At 40.2% G+C, this 24,348-nt stretch overlaps 1 protein-coding gene across 6 annotated transcripts in view; it reads right to left on the bottom strand.

The window, feature by feature from the left end:
• Positions 1-24,348, bottom strand: part of tafa5a (TAFA chemokine like family member 5a) — a 265,035-nt gene that overhangs the window by 105,575 nt on the left and 135,112 nt on the right. Inside the window, exon 1 of one of the 6 annotated variants that reach the window (XR_006369723.1) lies at positions 10,286-10,975. The exons of 4 other annotated variants lie outside the window; for them this stretch is intronic. Coding sequence is in view for 1 of the 2 variants with exons in the window: in XM_044107505.1 (XP_043963440.1) it covers positions 10,286-10,376 (91 nt within the window). In the remaining variant the exon portion in view is untranslated. Of the gene's footprint in view, positions 1-10,285; positions 10,987-24,348 lie in introns of those variants that run through there. One more of the 6 variants, XM_044107505.1, reaches the window with a different exon arrangement.

Below are 24,348 nucleotides of genomic sequence, written 5' to 3'. Positions count from 1 at the left end.
CTGCCTCTGTGGTTGCGAGCGCAAATCGATGCCTGCACCACCTTAAAGAAACCCTGGTACAAACGCATCATAGCACACAAACACGCGAACGCATGCAGCATCCCAAACACTCTAGAGCGGCCTGCTAGATGAATCGAAAATGGGGCGGCAAAAATTTGCTCCGCGACGTATCCGAGTAGACAAGACACTGCATACGGTCTGCCACGCTGCATGCCCATATTTGTATTACTCAGGGCACCGCCACGTGTTTATGTGCCAACACTTACGGCCTCCATGTTTGTCTTCAGGTAAAAGCAGGCCTGTATGCGCACACGCCAAACTCATCATACAGACGAGCTCGGAGGTACGCCGCCGAGCTCACGCGGGTGGTAAATTGCGCCACCAGGACCCGTAGGCGTCGGTGTTTCGTCTCTCCGCTGTTTGATTCAGACAAGGGCATTTTGTTTCCTGCATTCCACAAGCCCCATTTCTTCCCTTGCTGGATGTGGTTTTATCCTTGGGCTTATGCGGCAGAGAGGGAGAGCAAGAGATATAATTTATTGTCTTGTTCAGCAAGGCAAATGTGCAAACCTGGCATATTTCATTTGCTGAACGTATAATTATTAAAATATGATTTTTACTCCATCTTTTTACTGCCCTCCTCCCTCCCCCCATCATTTCATGTTGTGCAGAGAAATGCCATCTGGACTGATTCATGCCCTTCATGTGAATTCCATGCCAATAGTAAACTCTGAAACACAAAATATGTTCATGTTGTGTGGAAAAGGTGAAGGCAGGAAAAAGTCAGCGCCGCGAAAGACGAGTGATGTAAACAAATGTGTCAACGCCTACCAAATCGAGAAAAATCTGCATTACTTAGGCTAAGGAAGACTGCTACCTTGCTACTCTTTTCCACTAGAGCACAAACAGCAAGGAAATAAACTTCAGCTACTTTAGCACCTATGGCAGTGAACAGAGCATGCCTTGTAAATTATTGCATCTGTAGAGAGGAAATGTGACTTGGAAAGGGGGGTGAGGAGGGAGCCGCAGAAAGGGAAACAGCACACCATGGAAGAAAGCTTTCTGTATTCATGAGTTTGGCTTTAACAGTCCCTGCAGGTACAATAATGAAGTTCCTCTCTCCCATGTGGAATGGACCGTAATGATTATGATGAAGCAGATTTGCTGTTTTGTTTTGTTTTCTTTTCTTTTTTTTTTCATTCCCTGCTGTTGCATCAGCAGAGCAGTAAACAAAAGCATAAAACTATATGTAACAATGATGTAAATGTTAAAAAAAAGAGCTATTAACTGAGGCAAAAGAAAGCAATGTAGCTGGAACAAATAATAAAATAAAGAAAATCCAACCTACAACGCCAAATTGCACTGCACAATTGATGAATTGCCTCTTAGTTAACTCAAAACCTCCAAATGTCGCTTCCTCACACACAACCAGGACGTTGGTTAATAATTTGCCTGGATCTGTTGGCGTCCATCTCAAACTCTTAAGTGACTACAAAAGAACAAGGAAAGAACGTTGACATAATGTGGAAAATAAATGAACAGTTCCAAGTCAACTCGATTCGAAGGCACCACTAGACGAACTGTGACTGCACGATTTTTTACGCCCTTCAACCAAACTAAAATAAGTAACTTTTTACATCTGGCTAATGGGATATTTTTGCTTTCCCTAAGGTTTTCAGCTTTATCCTCTGAACCTATTTTCCACCTGATCTAAAATGACCACAGATACCTCCGTCCTCTGTTCTAAACTCTTTGGCAGCTGCCAACCAGAGATATTGAGACGATCTGTACTTTAAATCTGTTTACTCTGCAAAATAAAAGGAATCATGAAAACCATTATTTTCAAAAAATCTAATGAGTTATCAAGCAAAGCCGCTGAAATTGTTTTGAGTAACCCGCGATACAGCTCCATGCAATATGTCAATGACGATGAGCAGACAAACCTTATGAATTTTCTCACATTGTTGCATGACTAACACCCATGTCAGCTGCTTTCCTGCTGAACACCTTTAATAGCATTAGAAGATAAATGAGTGGCGATGCCTGTTATGTCCCATAATGATATGGCTTGTCCTTTACAGTGAGCTAAACCCATTTTCTTTTACAGCGCTGGGCCCCACGAACAGGAATTTGGAGACCCCTAAGCAATCTATTCAAGGCCGCAACAAGCTAAAGGGATGTGACGTGCCAATGTTTTTTGGTGATTTTCATTATGTGTCATTCCATTCTAATTCGTTTTCAATTGGGCCATAAGAGCCGTCGCCACGAGCGGTACAAAAGGCAAGGAGCGAGCGAAGGAGGATCTCGTTTGGCTCCGAGACATCCCGCGAAAGAAAATAATGATCTTTATGAAATTGCTTTAGACACAATCTGACAGCCGAGACAAAGCAAGAGGCTGGCCTTGTTCGAATCGATGCTGCCTCCATTAGTTTTCTAAAGAGTAGCGTGCCATTTGTTGCGGTGGTGCAGCGTGGCATTGGTAATATTCTGTTGCTCCGACACAAAAAGCTAATCTACTATAGTCAAGCTAATGTCAAATTAAACCTACACTTCTCTCAGATGGAAAAGGAGGAATAGCTCTAACACACTGGATCCATAAAGCATGACCGAGCCTGTTATCACAGGCGCCACATTCGCGTCACAATGGCCTCCGGGGCCACGCTTTTGTGAGGGCAGAAAAACCTCGTTTCTGCATCCATTCAAAGTGACTGTGATCTCATGCGCAGAGAAGATCAGACTTCCTAAGTAGCTATCGATTAGCCAGACGAACAGAGACAAAGCGATTGATTGAACGATGAAATAACCTCGTCTCTACCTTTGACACAGCATGAAAGCACAAATTGAAACTGCAGAAGGGTAAACACACTTCTCACCCGACATTTCCTCAAGAACGAGTGGAAGCATCACACGCAAGCCTCCCGGTGGTCATGTAATCAACACTCAGGAGTATGAATAAAATGGACAGGAGGTTCTGGCTCTAGCACTTTGAGATTGTTTATCCCGATGAATCCGGCTGTAAGCTCATCGTTGGACCATCTAAGGGGAGGGACGTGCTTTTCTTTGAGCGGTGCCTGTGATGGACATGTTGCCAGTGTAGCAAGAACAGGCCCAACAGAATCTGCCCTCCCTTGAACAGAAATGCTGATCTGAGGGTATCTTTCTCCTCACCGACTGACAAGCCAATAGACAAATGGCCACTAGACTCTAACCTCTCAAACAAGCTGCCCTCCTCCCTCTTTTTGTCCTCCAGTCTTTTCCCTTCATTCAGTATATATATGTGCCTGCACCTACATGACTAATTCATACAGCTCTGCTTCATCAGAGCGCAGTGACCAGAACAGATTCCCTGGCTGGAGGGTGAGGTTTTAATTAAAGATCCAGCTGCAGTAACAAAAACCATCTAGTCCCTTCTGCACTTTGCACCGTCTATCCGGGAACAGAGCAATCCGACTAAGTTTTACTGATTGGTGTTGCAATAAACTGCACTGGTTTTACATTTTTTATCATTTGCATCTGTGTTAGGTTAATGTGAGGATGTAAGACATGACGTTGCGTGTTCAAGGTTTTACAGAGCGGTTTTAAATCTCCTCAAGCTTGGATTTGCAGGGCCTTGGGGACTTTAACACGGTACTTCATGGGTGGAAGAGAGGGAATGAAGTGTGTAAGGGCCATGTCTTCTTTGACATCCCTATTTCCGAAGGCCACTGAATCTCTCCAGTAAAAAAAAAAAAAAAAAAGCCAGCACCCGCAGAGCATCCACACACGGCCGCCTTTTTATTAGTCTCCCGTTTCAACTGCTGCCATTTTCTCTTTTTATTGTCCCACGGCACTGCCAAAACAGAATCAATAGAACTTTAGAAAAACTGGGTGCAATAGTGCACACTCTTTACTGTCCCGCAATCAATAGGAGCTGTGAAAAACAGATCCGTGAACACACACTGAAGATTTCAACACAGAGGACCCCTGATTGAGGACACCGGGGGGCGGGGGAGATGTTTAGCCCGGTTTAGATTACGCTGAAAAACCACCACAGGTTTCTGCCCCAACTGTGATTGATTCATCAAAGTGATTTAATTAACAAACCCTTTAACTAATGAATCAATTAAGGTATTGATTAATGTGCATCGTCCATATAGATTGCAGCTGATACAGGCCATTACAGATAAATTGTGCTCAATTTGAAGCAGTTTACAGCAGATTACATGTGGGAAAAATGCTTACCTACGTGCTTCAGAGCTGCAAGGGGCCCCGAATACACCGAGGACTTTGCCGAGTGAAACACGGAGATTGTGACATTGCGACTGCCTTTTAACGATACCGCCTGAAGTGCGTTCAGCATTCTGCAACTGTGGCACAAACTAAATTAATATTCAGAGGGAGAAAAAAAAAGAAGAAGAAGAAAAAAACAAGACACGGCAACCGCAGATGGCATGATAAAATTAAATAGCTGAACCGAAATCTCTACAGCAGAGGAAAAAGAAGGCAAAACAGTGTCGTTGCAAGAAAAAATAGCAACAACTGTCAGCACAATCAGAACTTAGGAGATTTTGAATCTGCTTTTACTATTTGAGAACTCTAGTCTGTCTGGTCGTAAATCCCTCAGCAAAGCACGGTAACGGTGTTGTTCAAGCAGTTAAGTCTTCATTGAAGTTGTTTCCCATTTGCAGGAAGGAAGGAAGGAAAGGGGAGCAGTTCATTTTCTGGATGTGACCCTGCTTTCAGCTGAAGTCTTTGGGAAAGGTGACCTGATTAGGAACAGTTTCAAAAGGAGCAACATGGTCAAAGCATGTCAGGAAACTGGCAGAATGTTCCGACTGCATCGCTGAAATGTTTGGCATTTGGCTTTTTAGAGGCAAAGGAATGGGCTGTTCAATGGGGGGTTATGCTCGGGAGTCGAAACATGAGGTGGTTTCCGTTTTAGCTTGCTTTCTCCACAGGCCACAAATGTTCAGCACATGACAACTAGCATTTACCGTCGCTTGACCTAAATCTGCCTGAGGCGGCAGCTCTGAGCTGTGCAACAATGCCAAAGGACGTCATTCCAATCCTTAACGTCTCTCTCTTCTTATTTTTTTTGTAAAGGAGGATTCCCAGGCTAAATTTAAATGAAAACACATTTAAGCTGTCAGAAGTCAGGTGTAGTGTGAGGAAGCACAAATCTATTTTAACCCGGCTCACTCTGGCTAACCCTGTGGTTGTACCTGGAGTTAATTGCCTCCACTGGTAGAACACAACTTTGGTCTGCTTGGTAAGCCAAACACTGCAAATAGACTTTTTTTTTTTTTTTTTTCCCCCAAGCCCAATTTTGAGGTTTAACTTGCAGTTAAACTGTTTTCAAAATTATTTTTAATAGATTTGGCAGAAATTAGTAAAATTACCAATAGTCGTGAGCTGATTGTTTTCCAAAGAAGCATTCTAACAGAGCAGAGCAATCGATTCAAAATTATTTAGCTAGTCCAGCTGGGTCAGCCTTCCTCTTATCCAAAGTAGGAAACAACCATTAAAAAGGTTAGGGTATGCAACATGGAATATTGGGATGTAATAAAGAAAGTTGTACTCATTAAGGGGGGATGACACTAACTCAAAGTTATTTTCCAAAAATGTTTTGATCTAAGCTGAGTCTCTATTGTGATGAAGCTAACATGCAAAATTTGTAACATATATATATATTTTTAATTATTTTTCTTTTCTTCATATGATCTATCCACACAATTTGAAAATGAATAACACTTTGTTACTTTGCTGCTTCCTTGGTTGAAGCTTCATTGTTGTCCCTCCAACGTGTGAAACTGACAGAAATTGACAACCAAATAGTATCCTCCGCTGTGTCTCTGTGTGTTTTTGCCCCCGAGTCTCGTGGCCGGTTGATCTGACAGACTGTCTTTCACCACTACATCCCACCCTCAAGCAGCAAAGCCGGACGACTTAGCCTTACATAAAACTAACTTTGTGCTGTCACTACCTGTCTTGGAAGCTAAGAGTTGTAGCGGTTTGACTTCAACCTTCCATACCACTGCGACACTTACAAATAAAATCTTACATAGATAGCTAGAAGGGGCTTAGAGTTATAAATGTCCCTTTATTTGGGTCACCAACTAGTGATATTGCATTGGGTTTCATTGACTTAAGGGTATGTTGTTTATGACTAAGAGTCTGATGGAGAGAGGGAGAAGAATAAAGGTATAGAAAGCAAAAACTGCTGATGTGTTTTTGTCTAGTCACTACATTTTGGAATTATAATTTACTTCATAATTATTAGTTAAAACGGAACAATTTGAACGCTAGCAGCTTCAGTATGTGAGGTGGGCAGAACCGCATTAATAGCTCTTTCATTATTTAAAACAAAAACAGCCATAAACCTCAGAGGACGTAGGGGGCAGGGATTCCAGAATACTCAATTTAAAGCCTCTAATTACAGGAGTCTTGAAGTTTAATCCAGTGCTGAAAAATTGCCATTAAGAGAACATTCATGTCAAACACAGTCCAAAGCGACCACATTTTTCTTTTACTAAAAGAAAACCAGAATCCACAGAACTTTGAAAGGCATTTGCCCCTTTTCGTTGCGATTGCAACACCCACGCTGCCTCAATGAGTCTATTTCGGTGAATAACAAGTCAAATTTCACTTAGATTGGCCTCAATTCGTGAGCAAAGAGGAACAATTCGCCGAGCTTGTCAGGCTTTCCATTACCATGTGACAAATACCTCGACCAATGAAGAGCAAAATGGGATTTGCTCCATTGACTGAATTATTGAAATGGACAGTTTGAGAGAATTATGGTGCAAAATCCCTTCACATTTCAAGACCATACTGTTCCTCTTATCCTCATCCACTATCTCTGCATTTCGTGATTGTCTCTCGACAAGATTTGCACCATGTGCAGGAGCCGATTTGATGAGACTCAACACCTGTTTTCTTTCTTTCCCACAGCCAATACCCCATTACGACGTAGCTTTAGCTCACTAGTCCTTTCTTTGCTAGTTTGAAAATAACTCAGCTGTCGACGGGCTACCATCTCATAACACACCACCCACACACATGCATCTGTACGCTCACCTACATGCATGAGAAACACAGCAGGGGCGATCAATCTGTGACATAGCAAAGAGGAAACTAAAAATACATTTGCTTTTCTCTGTCTTTTGTTCCAATTCACAAAGGAGACACTGGCATCGGACAATCGGGATGTTCTTCAAAAAGGGATGTGTGAGAAAAGACTAAAAGGGGTCTGTTCTTTGGGCCTCTTGTGCATGTCTTTCATTATTCTCGTCCCCAAAAGACTGTCACTAATGCAGTCCTTTGAATTCATTTTATCAGTTCGCATTATTAGGCCTCACAGCCAGCTTTGACCTTGCTCATTCTTGCAGCCTAACGTGTGCATTTTCTCAACCCTCCTTTATGTGACTCATCTCCATCTCTCTCCATTGGATTTCATGCTGAAAACCACATAGGAGTTAAAACTCCATGATTTTTTTTTTTTGTGCTGCACAGTGACCAGCAGCTTTTTCCCCCCCAAAGTTGAAAGCTATTTGATGTCTCGTCAGAAAGCAAAGAAATGCAAGCTTAAGGGGAAAAAACCCTTGGTGTAAAAGCACAACATGATACAGACAAACAACTCAGCACTCAAGGTCAAAAATATTGCATTGCCTGTCAACAAACTCAGCAATGCTGATGGTCTGAATCTAATGAGCACCCGTCACATTTACAAAGCCATGGGCAGCACTTTTTGTACTGCACCATGGTCACAAAGCAGTCTTTCTGACCTCTGACTAAAACACCAAAATTATCTTGCATCTGATTTTGCCTGTGCCATCGCTACATCCCATCTTCAAACCGCAAAGCCGAGCAAACCTTATCCAAGTCAGCTTTCACGTTGCTGGAACTACTTCACCTTGTGGCTCAAACGTCCAACTGCAGCTGGTTGATAAACACTCTTAACACTATGATGTGGATTGAAGTGTTCTTTGAAAAATGCTAGATTATAAATGTCCTTTTGTAAATCAGATTTCAGTCCCTGTATGATGGATTAAGAAGCTACATACCTGCTTTTAGGACAATTTCAACATAATTTGTAAAAGACATGTGATCAACATCAATAGAAAATGCGTACGATAGAATATCGATCATTTCAGTGAACTGAAATCCAGAACCGCACAGCTTTCTAGGGTTTGTAGGCAGAGGAAAGGATTTAGCCACTTAATGTCTCACGACCAGCTAAGTAAGGCGGGTGGCATCAACAAACTTACAGTTGCTAAGCTAGCAACAACCGACTGAGGAACTTTCACAGTAGCAGTATCATCACCATGGCCTATTACAAAAAATAAAAAGATCAAAATGAAGTGAAGGGAGAAAATTAGTAAAACAGATTGAGAGGAAATTGTGGATAAAAGAGGAAAGGTCACATCACCAGTTTGGCTGGATTTTAGATGTTTCAATCTATAAAACAAATCAATTATTGGTAGACTGTTAAACGCTTATATCGTGATATATTTTTCAACCATATGGCCCAGAACTGCTTGTTTTCATTGGGTTATTTAAATACTCAGGTGCAATTTTTTCTAAAATAAAGTAATACCAATCTAACATCTGAAACTTAAAAGGCTAAGCGATCTCAAGGGCATCAAAGGACACATTGTCACCATGTTGTTTCACCTCAAGTGTTGTGGGCTGCTATTTTTAAAGACTGTCTATCATCGCTATACACCATGCTCTGAAGTCAGTTGATTCAACCTTTATAGCACTGTCACTATCTTTATTGCCATTGGAAAAGCCAGTTTTTCACTTCTAACCTGATGCAAAAGGATTGGTACTACCCCAATCCTTTCATACATAAAGTCTTTTTGAAAGAAAGGGATTATTTTAAGGTCTAGCCATAAGGACATGGGGGCCATTTTTTAAGAGTCTCAACAAGAACCAGATTTCTAGGATCATCACAAGCTTTCACTGATGCAATATTTGATGACGAATATGCAATGAGATGGGCTTACTTTGAGGGATCAGTGTTGAGTTTGAATTTACCAGATTGACTACAGCCAAGATGTAGCTTCATAGACAGAATACACTGACTTGGTTGTTGAACATAGCGCATGTTTTACGTCAGTTTTACTTTGTACCTGAACTAAACTGTTATAAAACCTCTATGGAAACAGACCAGAGAAAAACAAACACACATACAGTTCTAAACACACAGAGATGTTTCCAAATCTGGTGATGAGAATTCAGGGAAGCATCCTGACATCTTTTACAAATCTGCAAAGGCAACAACTGTTTGGTTTTGCCTTAACCCCTTTTTTTAATGTAAAATCCAAAGTGGTTGCCTGAATATGACCTGAATGTCTGCATTGTACTGGAGGCGGTAGACTGGACGGCACATCATCTTAAGTCAAGCTTTTCAAAAATTCCACAAAAGAAACCCATGACTGTTCCCTCTGACAGATTGCTTGCCCTCTGGGTGTGCTTCCATCACGGGGATAATAAGTGGAGTTGGGGTTTTTTTGTTTAGTTTTTTATTTTTTTAAAGGAAGCTTCACACTGTACAGTAATTCCTCAGCTTTGCAACATTAGACTTCCATAAGGAGTAAGTGAGCTCAAACCTCTTGCAGGAAGATCTCCCCACAGAAAGATGTGATTTGTGTTTATTGTGCCGCATTGTAGGTGGAATTAATGACTGGTTGCAGGGAATAATCTGCCAGGCGGAAACATCAGTCAAGTTGTGACTCATTAAACCACATGCCATTCACAGTTGAATGTCAGCAAATGACACTCCATTAATTATCCGATTCCATCCAAAAAAAAAAAAAGAAATAAATAAAGGGGATTGAGCTGCTCAACCATGCTGTGACCATGTCTGCCAGGCCCAAGTGGACCAGGACATGAATGATGGAAATAAATATTTGGGTGGTAGAAGAGGCAAGAAAACACAATAGAGGGCGAACATAGGTGCATTAAAACCGTTTGACCTCAATGTTACCCTAAAGCTAGACTCTAGTGCCATCTATTGAAAACGTTTGTGAAGTTTATTGGGCTTCGTTATGAATTCATCCACAAATTATTCGTAACGCTTAAAAAACGTGGAGGATTACTTGTTGATGAGGCGTGCTTTTTTTTTTTTTTTATCAAACAATCCCGAATCCCCGATTGGTTGGTCGTTTTCAGAGCATAAAAAGTGCAAATCTGACTGCAGAGGACGTCGCACACTATTTTCTAAGTTAAAAGGAAAAAAAAAAAAAAAGAAACAATTGCGCATGTAAGAGACAGACGAGAGCGTAATTAGTGAGCGGTTTACCTTCTTTGAGCAGGCGTGAGTGGATGAGGAGGATGAGAAAGCAGCAGATCGCCGCTCCGGTCAGTGCCCACGCAACTCGGAGCAGCTGCATCCTGGGCGTCTGTGGGAGAGGGGGCGGGGGGGACGGTTTGTCGCGGACCGACACAGCCGTGCAGCGGTGGTGTTGGCTGGGGTGGCAGTACAGCGGGAGGGTGGGGGCTAGGAGGTGGTAGTGGTGGTGGTGGTGGGGGGGGATCAGTCCGCAGACACGCACCGGTTCCTTCTCAGCTTCCCGTGCAAGTCAACGTTCATCGTGCAGGAGATAAAAAATAATAATAATTTGTCGTCCAGTTTTAGATGGGATTCCAGAAAAAAAGAGAAAAGAACTAAAAAGAAAACAGTATGATGCGCGCTGGTTTGCGTCAGAGCGGCTTCAAGAGGGGCGATTAATCCCCAATCAGTTGCTGAGCTGCTTGCATCTTCAATTCCTTAGTTGTTGTTTTTTTATTATTATTTTTTTAATTCTTATTTAGATGATTCGCTTCTCTCATCGGATCAGGAAAGCGGGCTGCTCCCTCTTCCGAGTGCGCACGGAGGCTCCACGGGCGATCATCACCGCTCTCCGCTGCATGTTACGCACATCTCTCCCGCTGCTGGAGAGGTAGAGGCGCACACTGCCAGCCAAAGTCGCCTCGCAGCCCCCCTCCCTCTCTCCTTCCTCCCTCTCGCTTTTTTTCCGCTCTCTCTCTCTCTCTCTCTCGCTCTCTCTGGATCGGTCTCTTCTCTTCACCTATCCCTCTCTCTTTCTCTCTCGTTTCAGTCAGATCCAACTCTTCACGTTTACGCACAGCAACGGCGAGGTTAACGTCTCACCTGCATCATCTCCAACGGAGCATCAGAAGCTAAATTTCCCCCACTTTTTTCTTTTGTTTTCCCCAAGAACAGTAAAATAGTGCAAAAATAGTTACCAGCAGATATTTTGTCTGTGTATTCCTAAGAGGAAAAAGATCCCCCACCCCCACACACACCTCCTCTGCTTAGCTCCAGGTTACGTCATGACTTCTCCGAATACTTTCCTCCAGCTATAACGCATGAAAATCGCGCATTTGGAGCGTTTCCTCCTATAGGGACTCAAAGTGATGGTAGCATTGTTTTGAACGTTCAAAAAATAAAAATAGAGTTCTCCTATCTAAAGGTGATATCCTTGACTTTATTCAGGGATGATGCAGACACGGCAGTGGGTAATTATGGCTTTGATGAACCCAGACTGAGAGACTCTTTTAAAATGATACCCATCACAAGTTACATGCTCAGGATCAAAACACAGATCCAAAAACACGGATTGTTAGAACAGAGAACTGTTTGTAGATATTACAACACAATTTTTGTGTGTTTTTTTTTCTTTTTAAAAACAGATCTGAAATACGTGGCAAGGATTTGCATTATTAAACCCTCTTTTCTGAAACAATGTTTTTGCATTGTTTCAGAAATGAAACAATGCAAAAACAAGTGTGTTTCTGTGAAGGCAGGAGCCTGAAACTTATTTTCATGTTGGGTAACATCAGGATGAATGTCCTTAAAGGGCCGGTTGTAGCAAAGTATTGATAAAATTACATACTGAACTCCCCAAATATCATTATCAATCGTTTTGATTAAAGTTGAATGTCTTATTCACGTTGATGGGTTTTGGCAGTATGCAGACAAAAACTGCTCTGACTGGATTGACAAAATGATATTCATGCACACAACTATTATGCTGTATTCTTTTCATGTGGCCTTCTGGCGTGTAGAGGGTCACGTGAAGAGTTACGGCGGGCCGTATTTGGCCCCTGAGCCTCGAGTTTGACACATGTGCCTTAGAGAGTTTAAGGATAAGTTTAAAGCAGGGTTAGATTGTTAAAAAATATATATCTCTAGAAGTTCCGTTTATCATCTGAAATCTAGAGAGTCTCCAGCTAAAGGAGAATTTTAATCCAGGAGAACATCAAGAGATCCACAGCAACTCTGGAGGAGCTGCAAAGACCAAGAGCTCAGGTGGGACAGGTATTAGTCACTTCACAAATATTATCCTTTAAAATACTGTTGTTAGTTTATAAATCACTGAATGGTTTAGCACCACAACACATTAAAGATCTGCTGCTGTTGTATCAACCTTCCAGACCTCTCAGGTCTTCTGGTTCTGGTTCTGCTCTGCATCCCCAGAACCAGAACCAAACGAGGAGAAGCGGCATTTAGCATCTATGCACCAAAAATCTGGAACAAACTTCCAGAAAACTGTAAAACAGCTGAAACACTGACTTCCTTTAAATCTCAACTAAAAACCCACTTGTTTAGAGTTGTATTTGAAACGTAATAAATTGCAAATTTATTGACGGAATCTGACTTGATGTTGTTTTTATTGTTGATTCTATGTTGCATTGTGTTTTTGTGTTTGATTTGATGTAAAGCACTTTGAAATGCCTTGCTGCTGAAATGTGCTATACAAATAAAATTTGATTGATTGATCCTAATGAAGGAGAGGCCAAATTAAAGTCATTGTTGAAAGAAAGTTAAAAAAAACAAAAAAACAACTAACATAACAATGTCAGTAAGGTTGGCTGCCATAGATATCAGACCGAATTACACGCTGACGGTCTCTGTGGGCCCAGACCGGGTGTGTATTTGACTTTGCCCCCTCTTCCCCACACCTCCATTTTGTTTGTATACGGCAAAGTTTGCACGTTCTTGCAGTGGATGGACGCATCAATTCATCATCCACTGCAAAGGAAGGTAATTAACAGAGATGTAATCTCTGCGAGGATTTGGTGTGGAAAGACTCTGTTTGCTTGTGGCTTGTGTGGGAGTGAGAGCCTGACATTTACACACGCTGAGCCTATAGCAGCCCGGCTTCACTGGGAGAGCAACGAGCTATAAATATGACTTTATGCATGTGGGGAAAAAAATAAATAAAAAATTCTAATTAAGAGGGAGAGACGAGAGATAGGAAACGGTTTGATTCTGCTATCTAACCAATCGCAAGATCTTTCAATAATGACATAACAGAAACACGTCAGAAATTTTGTGCCATCTTGTCTTATAAAATGTTACCAAAAGCACTAATGGATGGATTTAATCGTGATGATCCATAACAAAGCACAAATTGTTTTGACAGAATATTCAAGGGATTCACAACTGACAGAAATCTGTTTTATATAAGTAAGCAGAAGACAAGAACACATGAATGGTAAATTCAAATTGCCAGCCAGCTCAACGTTATAATACAAGACAAAGAGTAAAATACAGAAAGCTGTCCCAGCTGAACATTTTCCTTTGTGAGAACTAAATCTTCCCCAACAAACGTAACAATTTGCATCAACCTTGGCAGCCAAAACAGGCATTAAGTGTTTCGGATAACTAAAATGGCTGGCTGTTTTACAGAACTGTTTGAATTCAGTTACGTCAAATGAGTTTTTATCACAAAGTGTTTGTCATGGATCACGCCACGGCACCTCAATTGAATTTAAGCCCGGAAGTCAAAACCTTCATTTTGTCTTTGCGTTTTTCTTTAAAACAAATAAAAGTATTTTACATCATAGGTCTCAGAATTGACAGCTCTATCAAATACAGCAAGTCTTCCAAGTGGCCCCAACCATGACACCCCCGTCCCCATGTTTATCAACCAGTATGATGCACCTTTACTGAGATGTCGCTGTAATTTACGCTAAAAGTAACACTGTGCAGAAGTTCAGTGTCTGCCTCATCAGCTCACTGAATGCGTTTTGCCAGAGGTTTAGTCACAGTCAAGATGTCTTTGACCAAAATGACGTCATTGGTTTCACCTTGTAACTTTACGATTGTTGAATAAAGAACTTAATTAAGACAAACCTGAACCTAAATGCTTCAGATGTTTGTCTGGGTAGTTTTTTTTTTTTATTATCATCTTTGTACAAGGTTTTTAATTTGAAAATGGTTAAATTCTGAATCTATTTTCTTGTATATAAAGCTGAACTTTTGCTCGGAGTCCTTGAGGAACAACCTGGCTAGACGTTGTAAAGTCGAGATGGCTCTTCTAAAAATTATTTACTAATTACAGCTTATTCACCTTCAATGCTTCCACGTCTCCTCTTACTTTCTCCTGCCATACACCCGAGCCGTGTTCCTGTGCTTTTCCTTGCCAGGAGCCAGGAGAGGCGTTACTTTCTTTGTCCTTTGTGCAGGTCATTGGCTGTGCGCCAGCCAGAGCTCATGCCAATAAAAGCTGTGAGTAATGGCCTAAAACTTCTCCATTCACTGTGTTTCCCATTATTTCCCTCAGCCAATAAATCTGAAGGTCTTAATCAGGGGAAAAACCTGGAACACGCAGTCCGTGTCCTGCAGGGTGTCCAACAGCGAGATCCTTAATTTTTAATCGAAGATTTAAAAAAAAAAAAAAAAAGTTGAAGAGTCAGGGAGTCCCGTCATCCAAACCCCGCCAATGTGACTTTGTCCTCAGACAGGTGGCGGTAATATTGTTTAGGCAGATGAACACACTGCTGCTGTCAAGAAACAAAACTGCCTTTGGGCCTCTGAGATCAGCTGGTCTCTGCATAAAGTCCCCGAAGAACCTAATAAACTAATAATTGAATAAATGTTACAAAGACCCCCAATTACTGAGGAAAGAAGTCACAGCAGGGTGGAGCGCTCTTCTGGGGCTCCAAGTGTAGCTAGTAAATCTTGGATGTCCATGAAAAAGGGACTCAGCATTCTCCAGCAAGTTTTAGCCAAAATCTATCATCTAAAAATAACCAGATGGAAGATAAACGTTCCTATAATCCAAAGCAGGAACATTTATTGCTCTCCCCAGTTACTTTCTTACTCTTTTAAGAATTAAAGTTCCTATAAATTTAGTAATGTTTGAAACTATGTGGTCATCAAGAAAACATAAATGCCAAATTGCAATTATGTGGAGCTTACTAAGCGTAAAGTGACAAACTCAAAGTGTGTGCATTGGTAAGGGAAAGCTAGGAGTGACATTTTCAGCAACAGTCACTTCAAGGTGGGTTTGGGCTGAAACCAGGAATGAATGTGTTTAAGGGAGCATTCACACCAGCCCCGTTTAATCCGCTTTAATAAAACTCTTGTTTGCCTACAAAGTCTGGTTTGTTTGGGGAGGTGTGATTGCGCAATTGAACTCTGGTCTACCTAAAAACCCTGGTTCGGTTGAAGTAAACTCTGATGTGGGTCGAAAGCATATGGAAATGCCACTTAGACTGGAGACCACTCCAAAAACAGGAAGTGAACTATAATGCTGTGCCTTCTGGGTAAATTCCACCCAGAACAACACACAAGTCTACTGCTAGTTGGAACAATGGTTTGTGGTCTTTTACCAGTGACAAATGAGAAATCCTACGACTGCTAAAATCTGCCACTACGCCATTTTTGTTTACATTTCATAAAGGAGGAAGCTGCGCTCATTTCTGCTTCATTGGTTTTGGTGCTTCGTCACAACAGGTGACGATGCAGGTGATGATGAATAGGTTTTTCAAAAGGTTTGGTTCATTTGAAACTGCACCAGCTGAAAATGTTACAATTTTGGTTCCTAATTAAACCAAGAGTTGGACTATCAGGTGTGAAAACACCCTAAAAACACCTCATGTCAACTGTTAAGTATTTATGATTCTGAGTCTTTTTCCTCTTCCAAGGGATTGATACCCCCTTTTTGCTGTTCCCATGTGTTTAACAAAAGATCAGAATGCAATGAAAGGTTGAAATCTGCCCAACTCCGCTCCTTCACTTATTCACCAACTGAGGTCATCAAACCTCCACATTCACTGACTCGTATAAGACCACGGCTTCCTGGATTCAGAGTGTGATGCACTGGCGATGTCTGGTTTGTGCAGCGGCTGGAGATAAAAGCATGAGCAAGACTCCAATATCAGTTCCTACAACAAAAACAAGGTGGCGATATGTATATTTTATTTTGCTCATAACTGAGCAAACAATGCATTGTTTGCTCAGCCAAAAGTTGCATTGTTACACAGATTGTATGCCTACATTGTTCTGAAAAAAAGAAAATGGCGCAGGGACACTCTGGGTGCTGATGTGACGCCTACCGCTGATCAATTGTTGAAAACCCGTCTTCGATCCGCTTCTAGTACTTTAATCTACCACTGGATTAAATAATCCAAACTTGTGGGAGCCTTTCAGCTCCATCATCCTAGTCTGAGTTATGCAACTACATTATGCAGAAGGCATTATGTAACTTGTGAACGAAAATCCATGACACGTTTTCTAGGTTAGAATAACTAATTTTGGTTTCGACTTCAGTTTTTGGATGTTTTACCTCTGTGAGGAGGCTGGAACACGCCAGAGGAATAAGACCGAGCAACTAAACCAGATCACAAACCCATTTTACTACAACACTGGCAGTGTGTTGCTCTTCTTACTGTCAATCATTCGATGCACACAGGAATGAAAACCAGGATTCTCACAGGAAATAATCAATCAAGCTGCCTCCCGTCAAACATCTGTCATTTTCATGTCTTTGTATATGAGAAACATATCTTAGGAGAGATGTCGGTTAATTATTCTGCATAGTGTGTGTGCGTGTGTGTTCAATTGTCTGATATATCTTATCTGGGAACAAGACAAAAAGAATGAAATCTAAAGATAGAAAGATGAGCTCCAAAAGATACAACCGTAGAAGATGGCTTATTAAGTTCAGCGAAGGGTTTATTAGCTGCCTGACAGGAGATTCAAATATATAAAAGGAGAAAATTTTGAAAAAGTGCACAGCATCAGTTTATTATGATTTCTTTCTCCACATTGAACCACAAATAGAAACAGATACTGAATGATCAGCAAGAAAGGCAGTTATTATATTGATTCATGCATACCTATCTGTGTAAACAACTTGTCTCCTTTCAACTAAAGAACTCTTTTCTTAGCTGGCATTAGCAACAAAAAAAAAAAGACAAAAGTGAACACATTGACTCATTTTCTTTTACTAAAGCTCATAGAAAATTATATTCTATCCAAGTATTTGCCGGTGGCAAATTTGTGGGAATCCACAGAGCCGAACTACTCATGATTTGGAACAAAATTTAGACCTTTCTGTGAGTAGTCTGCAGGTTCTCCCATTTTATGGTTTCATTTTTCTAGCTAGTTGGGATTCCTGCCAAACACATGAATGCAAACTTAAACGGTTGGCTGCCAGAAGTTTAGATAGATTCAACTGAAACTCGAATATGCCATAAAACCTTCTCTAATACACAAATGCTCAAATTTTTACATGCACGTTAGATGGTTAAAACTTGGACACGGCCTTCTTCATGATTCCATCCATTTTAAGCAATGAAAGAGATCCAGACAGCAAAACAACTTACAATAAAGCAAGCAACACCTAATAGCCGCACAATGTTCTCTGCTCTAAAAGCATCACTTTATCTCTATGAAACATCTTCGTTGTTAATGTCAGAACCCTCCACAACCACTTCCATCACTTGACTCTAAAAAGAAAAAGAAAACTGAAAACACAAGCAAAAAAAGAAATGGATGGCACAGGATTTTATCCTAAACTAATGTTTTACGTCTGTAAAACGATGAACAGAAAGAGTTAAAAGTGCAGTAGGATTTTATTTACTCAACAGCCACATGGATTTTGAGTGTGTTTATTTTTTTTCTACAAGTAAAGCACTCGAGAGGGAATCGACTTTGGAAATCTTGGACCACATGTGCTTTTTATGGAACCACATTACTGCCAGATAATGGGTGGATGAATGGTGATGGGCAGTCAGAGCCCCTATGTTATGTTTTCCTTTCTCATTGTAATGCAGAATATTAAAATACTTAAATCAGACATGTTTGTACTGTCAATACTGCCAGGGTCTAAAAAGCTACATATGTAGAAATGCAACATGAGATATCCAGATCTATACTGTACAAAATAATGTACATTTTCAATAAATTCAGGCAATATGTCCCTATTCATAACATAGGAGAAATGTTTGAACAGTAGAAGCACCAGAGAGTGCAATATGTACAGTACAAGTTCAAAAATGTGGCTGGTGTTTATTTCTGATATTAAAAGGGAACAGCTCAGTACAAAAATTACATTAAAATGATTTATATCTTATACTGTTCCAGAAATATCTTAACTTCAAACACTGCTCAATAAATCATAACCGAGGCAGGGGAGAAAAGCATTGCGCAGCAAGGTTATCATAGTTCACTTCACTTTCAAGGCACACAGCTCAATCGTAAAGCTGACTTCATCATTTAAATATTGATCAACTATTGTAATGAAAACGTCATATTCAATCTGTTACCATGTAATGAAAAATCAATACTCTATCAGGACTAAATGAGCCACACTTTTCATGATATTCTGAATTGACTGAGAGAAAGTTAACAGATGCGAGTTTCAATTTTCATGCCAATCTTTTATGTGCGAAACGTCTTCCTCGATCAGGAACGGGGTCTTCTGGCGAGGGAGAGACGTGCTTTTGTCTGCACCAGTATTTGCATATACAAATCAAATTATCACATTTGTTTTGAAGCAAAAAGAAAAACAAACAATCTAAACCTTCCTTTTGGAGGCCAATAACCGGAGTAAGGGAAAGTGATATTTGTAAAAGCAGTATTTAAACATGAATTACATTAAGAGTAACAGCAAAATGTAAGCGTAAAGTAAAAATTATTTTTAAATGATTAATTAGAACAGATCTAGTGTCCACTATTCTAACTGAATGTCTCACCTGAGGAGCAAATCTGACATATATTGCTATTATAATAATTACATTTCTGAAACATAAGAAAATTGCTGCTTCTCTGGTATTGTATTATTATTATAATTATCATTATTTAATAAAAATAGAATGCTGATTAATTAATACAAAATATGACTTCCTTGCATGTTAAGTTATCTTTAGAGTAGCCGATTGATGAATTTAAACCTTGTTTTTTGTGGGAGCATATAGACAAAACCCAAGAAGGAAGCCTTGAGGAACCCCAAAGATCCATCCATCCATTTTCTAACACCCTGGTCCCTAGTGGGGTCAGGAGCGCTGCTCTGTCTCCTGTTAACCTTCAGGGCGAGAGACGGGGTCGCTCTGGACAGGTCGCCAGTCTGTCGCAGAACCCCAAAGATGATCTCTTTTTTTTTTCCCCCAGTCAGAGTAATAATGGTGAAATGAGACAATGTAGTGTTGATAAACATAACATCTTAATCGAGGAGTTTCCAGACAAGCTCACCCACTTGTCCAGTATCTACAGTCAAGGGATTGATATCTCTATAATTTCATTTTGTTTGTATTTTGATGTATTAATCTCAAGCCTAAAAGCTAAGTTTACCTATTTCATTGCGCTGTGGAGCGTATTTAAAAATAATTGATGACCCTCCCACCTCATATCTACCCGGAACGAAAAGCAACATGACGGAAATTGAAGAAAGCAGCAATAGCATTACAGTGGGAGGATCTCCGTCGGCTTCGCCGGCCAAAACAAAAAAAAATTCCATTTTGAAAACAGTGTGGATGATAATAATATTTAGCAGCAGCACTGTCTGGCACATGGGGAAAAAATAAAGAAAATAAAGAAAGAGCGAAAAGAACAGTTCTCTTTCTCCAGATTGCTGTAACCTTGAGTAACCCTGTCACAAGTGAATTCATCTTTGAGGGAACAGAAACACTACATTCAAAAGAAAAAAAAAAACACCTGTAATTATTAGATGGCTGCAAACAGACAGCGAGAAATAGGGAAAAAAAAAAATGAAATAAAGACATAATGGAGCCCGGTAGTCGGAGAGTAGGTGAAGGGGTGAGACATCAGAAAACTAATTTTCATCTCTCGGGGCGTGAGGGGAGACAGCTCATAGAGTGACACCAAGATGATTCACAATTTTTTAGCAATGCGCCTGTAAAAAAAAAAATAAATAAAAAAAAAATAGTCAGACTAGCAGTGCCTGTTTGTCACAGCAGACGACTGATGGACAACTGCTGCAGACTCGGGCTTTTAGGTTAAGCTGGTTTAAAAATAGGCACAATAACATGGCAAAAAAAACATGGCTTTAAAACTAGGTCTGCACATAACACATTACTTGATACATTTGTCAATTTTAGATTAAGCAAACGCAAAATTAAATTAATTTAATGGCAAATCCATGTTTTGCAATTATTTTTGACAGATCAATTGTTACACCGATGATACAAACTACAACATTTCATCCCATACAACAATTTACACGCAGATTTATATTAGCTTACTAAAGAAATTTACCTGCTGTTATATTCTACTGTATTTTTTTTAAGAAACCAGCAAGCATTCCGAAGTGGGCAAATTGCGACACATTTGGCTTTCCATATAAATGTGCCAAATGCACTTTAACAATGGAAACAATGTACTTTAATACACAGTTGAATAAAAACAATCTGGTCAGTCTTTTAGTCATCATAGGAGTTGCTGAATTGCTTTGGTGTGGAGTGCCTTAGATAATATACTCAAATTTTAGATGTGACAGTTAACACAAAGCAATTAAAAACATATTTAGCCATCACACATTTGTACATAATTCATGATCCAAATTTAAACTGAAGGGCCTAAGAAAAAACAGTTTGATAGAAAAGGGCAAATTAGCAAAAAAATTTGAATGTCTGCATAAAGACTGGCAAACTCATTCACGACTAGCACCATTTTAATGTATTATTCACGCTAAAAACGCATGTTCGTTTGATTCCGAGGTGCCCTGTAAAAACCCATTCATGCATGGGGAAAACACGGCAAGCCTACACAAAAATGCGTCGACTAAGATTTGAACTGGCAACCGTGTAGCTCTGAGGCAGCATTGTTAACCACAGGAGTCATCGCGCTGCTCAAGGGTAAAATAAATAAAAGAATACAAGGAAAAGGCTCAAAGACGGAGCGCCAGTCCCCGGCCTCTGCAGGGTTCAAACTCTCTCTGCCAGCACTAAACAGACAAGGGGATCAGTCGCTGATTCCAACTTGGCTTTGTCTCTGTATACGGTGAAAATATGGCCAGGAATCCCATTATCCCCGGCTACAGAGATGTAGCGGCTCCACCTTCATATCTTATTCCGCAGCACAGAAGATGCGGTGCCACCTGCACTGCAATATACTGAAACTCTGGCTTAAGAAAAAAAAAAAAAGGAAAAAAAAAGAAAATGCTATAACTAATTCCCGGATTGTCAAGAGGCTTTTTAGTTGAAGGGCAAACATGACAGTGAATGATACTCATTTCAAGCAGCAGCCAAATTCAGATTTTCTTTTTTGCATCTTTCTTTGGTTACTAATGACTACAAAACCACTGCAAAAAGGAGTAAAGAGTAAGTTTGGAAAGCCCAGAGTGACTCCCCTTGAAAGTTTTTTTTTCTTTGCATTTTTAATGCTATCCCCACAAACTTTTTCTTATGTGTTTTATAAGGATTTTCTGTGAAAAAAGAAAAAAGAAATACAAGCACAATGTAAAAGGGAGCCAATACAAGCACCTTATACTGCATTTAAATTGCAGGGTTTTTGGGGAAGGTGTTAAGGGCTATTTATTGACTAGATTGGTCAATTTTGATTTAAGCTCCAATTGATTAGACAAACAACATAATTGGATAAAAAAAAAAAAAAAGATTTTTTTTTTTTTTTAAGCGTACTGTGTCTTTTTGTACAACAGTCCCTTTAAAAGATGAACCAGCACGGTCTGGTTTAAAGTTGTGATGAACTGGCAGCCTGTCCAGGGTGAACCGCGCCTCTCACCCAGTGACCACCGGAGCCAGACATTTTGGATTTGAAGCCAGACATGTGGATCGAAAACAAAACACGTCGGCCTGTCTGAGATGCTAAATGCTAAAAAAATACATGCAGCTTTCAGGATACGGTGCCTGGAAAGCTTTATGAGCAACTGATACAAAAAATAATCAAAAGTTATTGAATATATATCACCAAATTTAAATAGATGTTCTTTAAGTAGCTCTACTAAACTAAAACGTTATTGGTTGTGAGGATTGATTACTTTCTTGTTTTATTTACAATGTATGGTCATTTCCTGCCAGTTTTGCCTCGAAAAACTTTTCTACTTGAATTGTTCCTTTCAGTTTTCCCTGAAAAAATTATAATAAAATAATTTCCACAACATAAAACCTTTCACCACCATGTTGTGTTTTGGGTTTTCTCCCCCATGTTTTCAGTGTGGGCAAAATAGAAGGTTATGTTTTGGTCTGATCTGACCAAGATGCTTCTTCTAAATTCAGGAGTAAATAGTCATGCTGTCTTATTCATAGACACATTTCAAAGCCATAGACTGAAAATGTACAGAACATGAAGTTTGGGATTCTGATTCTGTAAAACGTATTTCAATAAAACTGAAAGGGGAGCTAGTATTTATGAATATATATATATATATATTTTTTCTGACTGCATTTTTATTTCAACATGGGTTTCATGTCACTAACGGACACCGCACTCCGAGAAGCGAATTGATGACAACAGTAAGATCTGATTCCACCCCACAGCTGCCCTTTGGGTCGCACAGCAGCAAAAGAAGATATGAGATTAGTTTTGGAAGGTACTGGCAAGGGCCACATGTTTTCTTGTTGGCCCCTCACCATCTACAGCCTCCTGCTGTAATAAATAAATAAATTACACACACACACACACACATATATATATATATATATATATATATATATATATATATATATATATATATATATATATATATATCAGTGTGTGTGTAAAGAAGAGAATTCTCACAATTTTTAGATCGACTTACCTCTTCCCTTTCACTCTACTCACCTGCCAGAACACTTAGATGTACAGGAGAGGAGGCACATAAGGTTGAATCCCGCATGAGTCAAAGGCAGCCTCAAACAAATTCATCATCACATTTCTCCTCACACACACACACACGAACAGCATTGGGTGCTGTATTTATGGACACCCAGGCAAACTCACACACACACACACACACACACAAAGACATCAGCTCGATCTCTGATAATCATCTCCTTTTGTAGTTGCCAAGGGCACAAATGTCTGGTCTTGTTTTCACTGATGCAGGAAAAGTCAAGGTGAAGTCAAACTGAAGTCAAATGTTTCAGTTTATGTGGCACACAGAGATGCTCCACTGTATGACACTACCGAGCAAAAACAGAGATTTCTTGTTTTTTTTTTCTTTTCTTTTCTTCCCCACCAGGGGGTCAATTTGTGGGCTCTTGTGTCCCTTAAACAACAGTGGTAAGGGGGGAAGGAGAGGGGTGAAGACATGCAGCGAGTGTCGTCGGGTCCGGGAATCGAGCCCACGACGGCCGCGTCGAGGACTGGGGGCCTCCAGGCGTGGGGCGCGCTACCCTCTACGCCACCGAAGCACGCCCCTTTTTTTGTTTTTTTTAAACAAAAATCTTTTTAAAAGGTGCAGTATGTATTATTTCCTTTATTTAGAACAGAAAATGCTTACCTTATTGTGATTGTGAACTAAAAATACTGGTTAAAGCTGTAGCGTTTAACTTGTATAAAAAAATTTAAAAAAACATGTTTTTTTTTATTTTTTAATAAACTTGTTCAAACTATCACCATGTCAGGACATGAGAGACAATCTGTGAAAAGGTCAATCACTTCCGCTTCCTCTCTGAGGTACTATGCTCATCCCAACCAAAAACAACCAATCACAGCCAGGAGGAGGGTCTTTGCATTGTCAATCATCCTCATGAATGCGCTAAAGGTGCTAATGGCACAGAAACAGCTCCCCATTACAGGAAAACCACTTATTCACCATCAACAGTGGCCATGCTAACTACTCTTAGCATTCATGACAGGCTTTGCTGATGGGGAGAAGCTGTATCTTAGCAGAAAGCAAGTGGGAGGAGAAATAGGGAGTGAGTGGTGCATACATGGGCATGATTGACAGCGCTAAGATCCTCCTCCTGGCTCTGATTGGTTGTTTCTAGTAAGCACTGGGATAAGACAGAGGAGTGCTCGTTTTTCAGATTATCTGTCTCATACCACATACTGTCAGCACATAGTGACAGTTTCAACAATTATGTAAAAAAAATACAAATAAATATATATATATATATATATAAGGTCAAAGCTTCAAACATGACAAATATCTGTCTCAATTTGGG

Source organism: Gambusia affinis, linkage group LG23 (assembly GCF_019740435.1).
Source record: "Gambusia affinis linkage group LG23, SWU_Gaff_1.0, whole genome shotgun sequence".
NCBI classification, from domain to species: domain Eukaryota; kingdom Metazoa; phylum Chordata; class Actinopteri; order Cyprinodontiformes; family Poeciliidae; genus Gambusia; species Gambusia affinis.
Note: the sequence above shows the minus strand (reverse complement) of the source record. Positions and strands in the feature narration are given on the sequence as shown.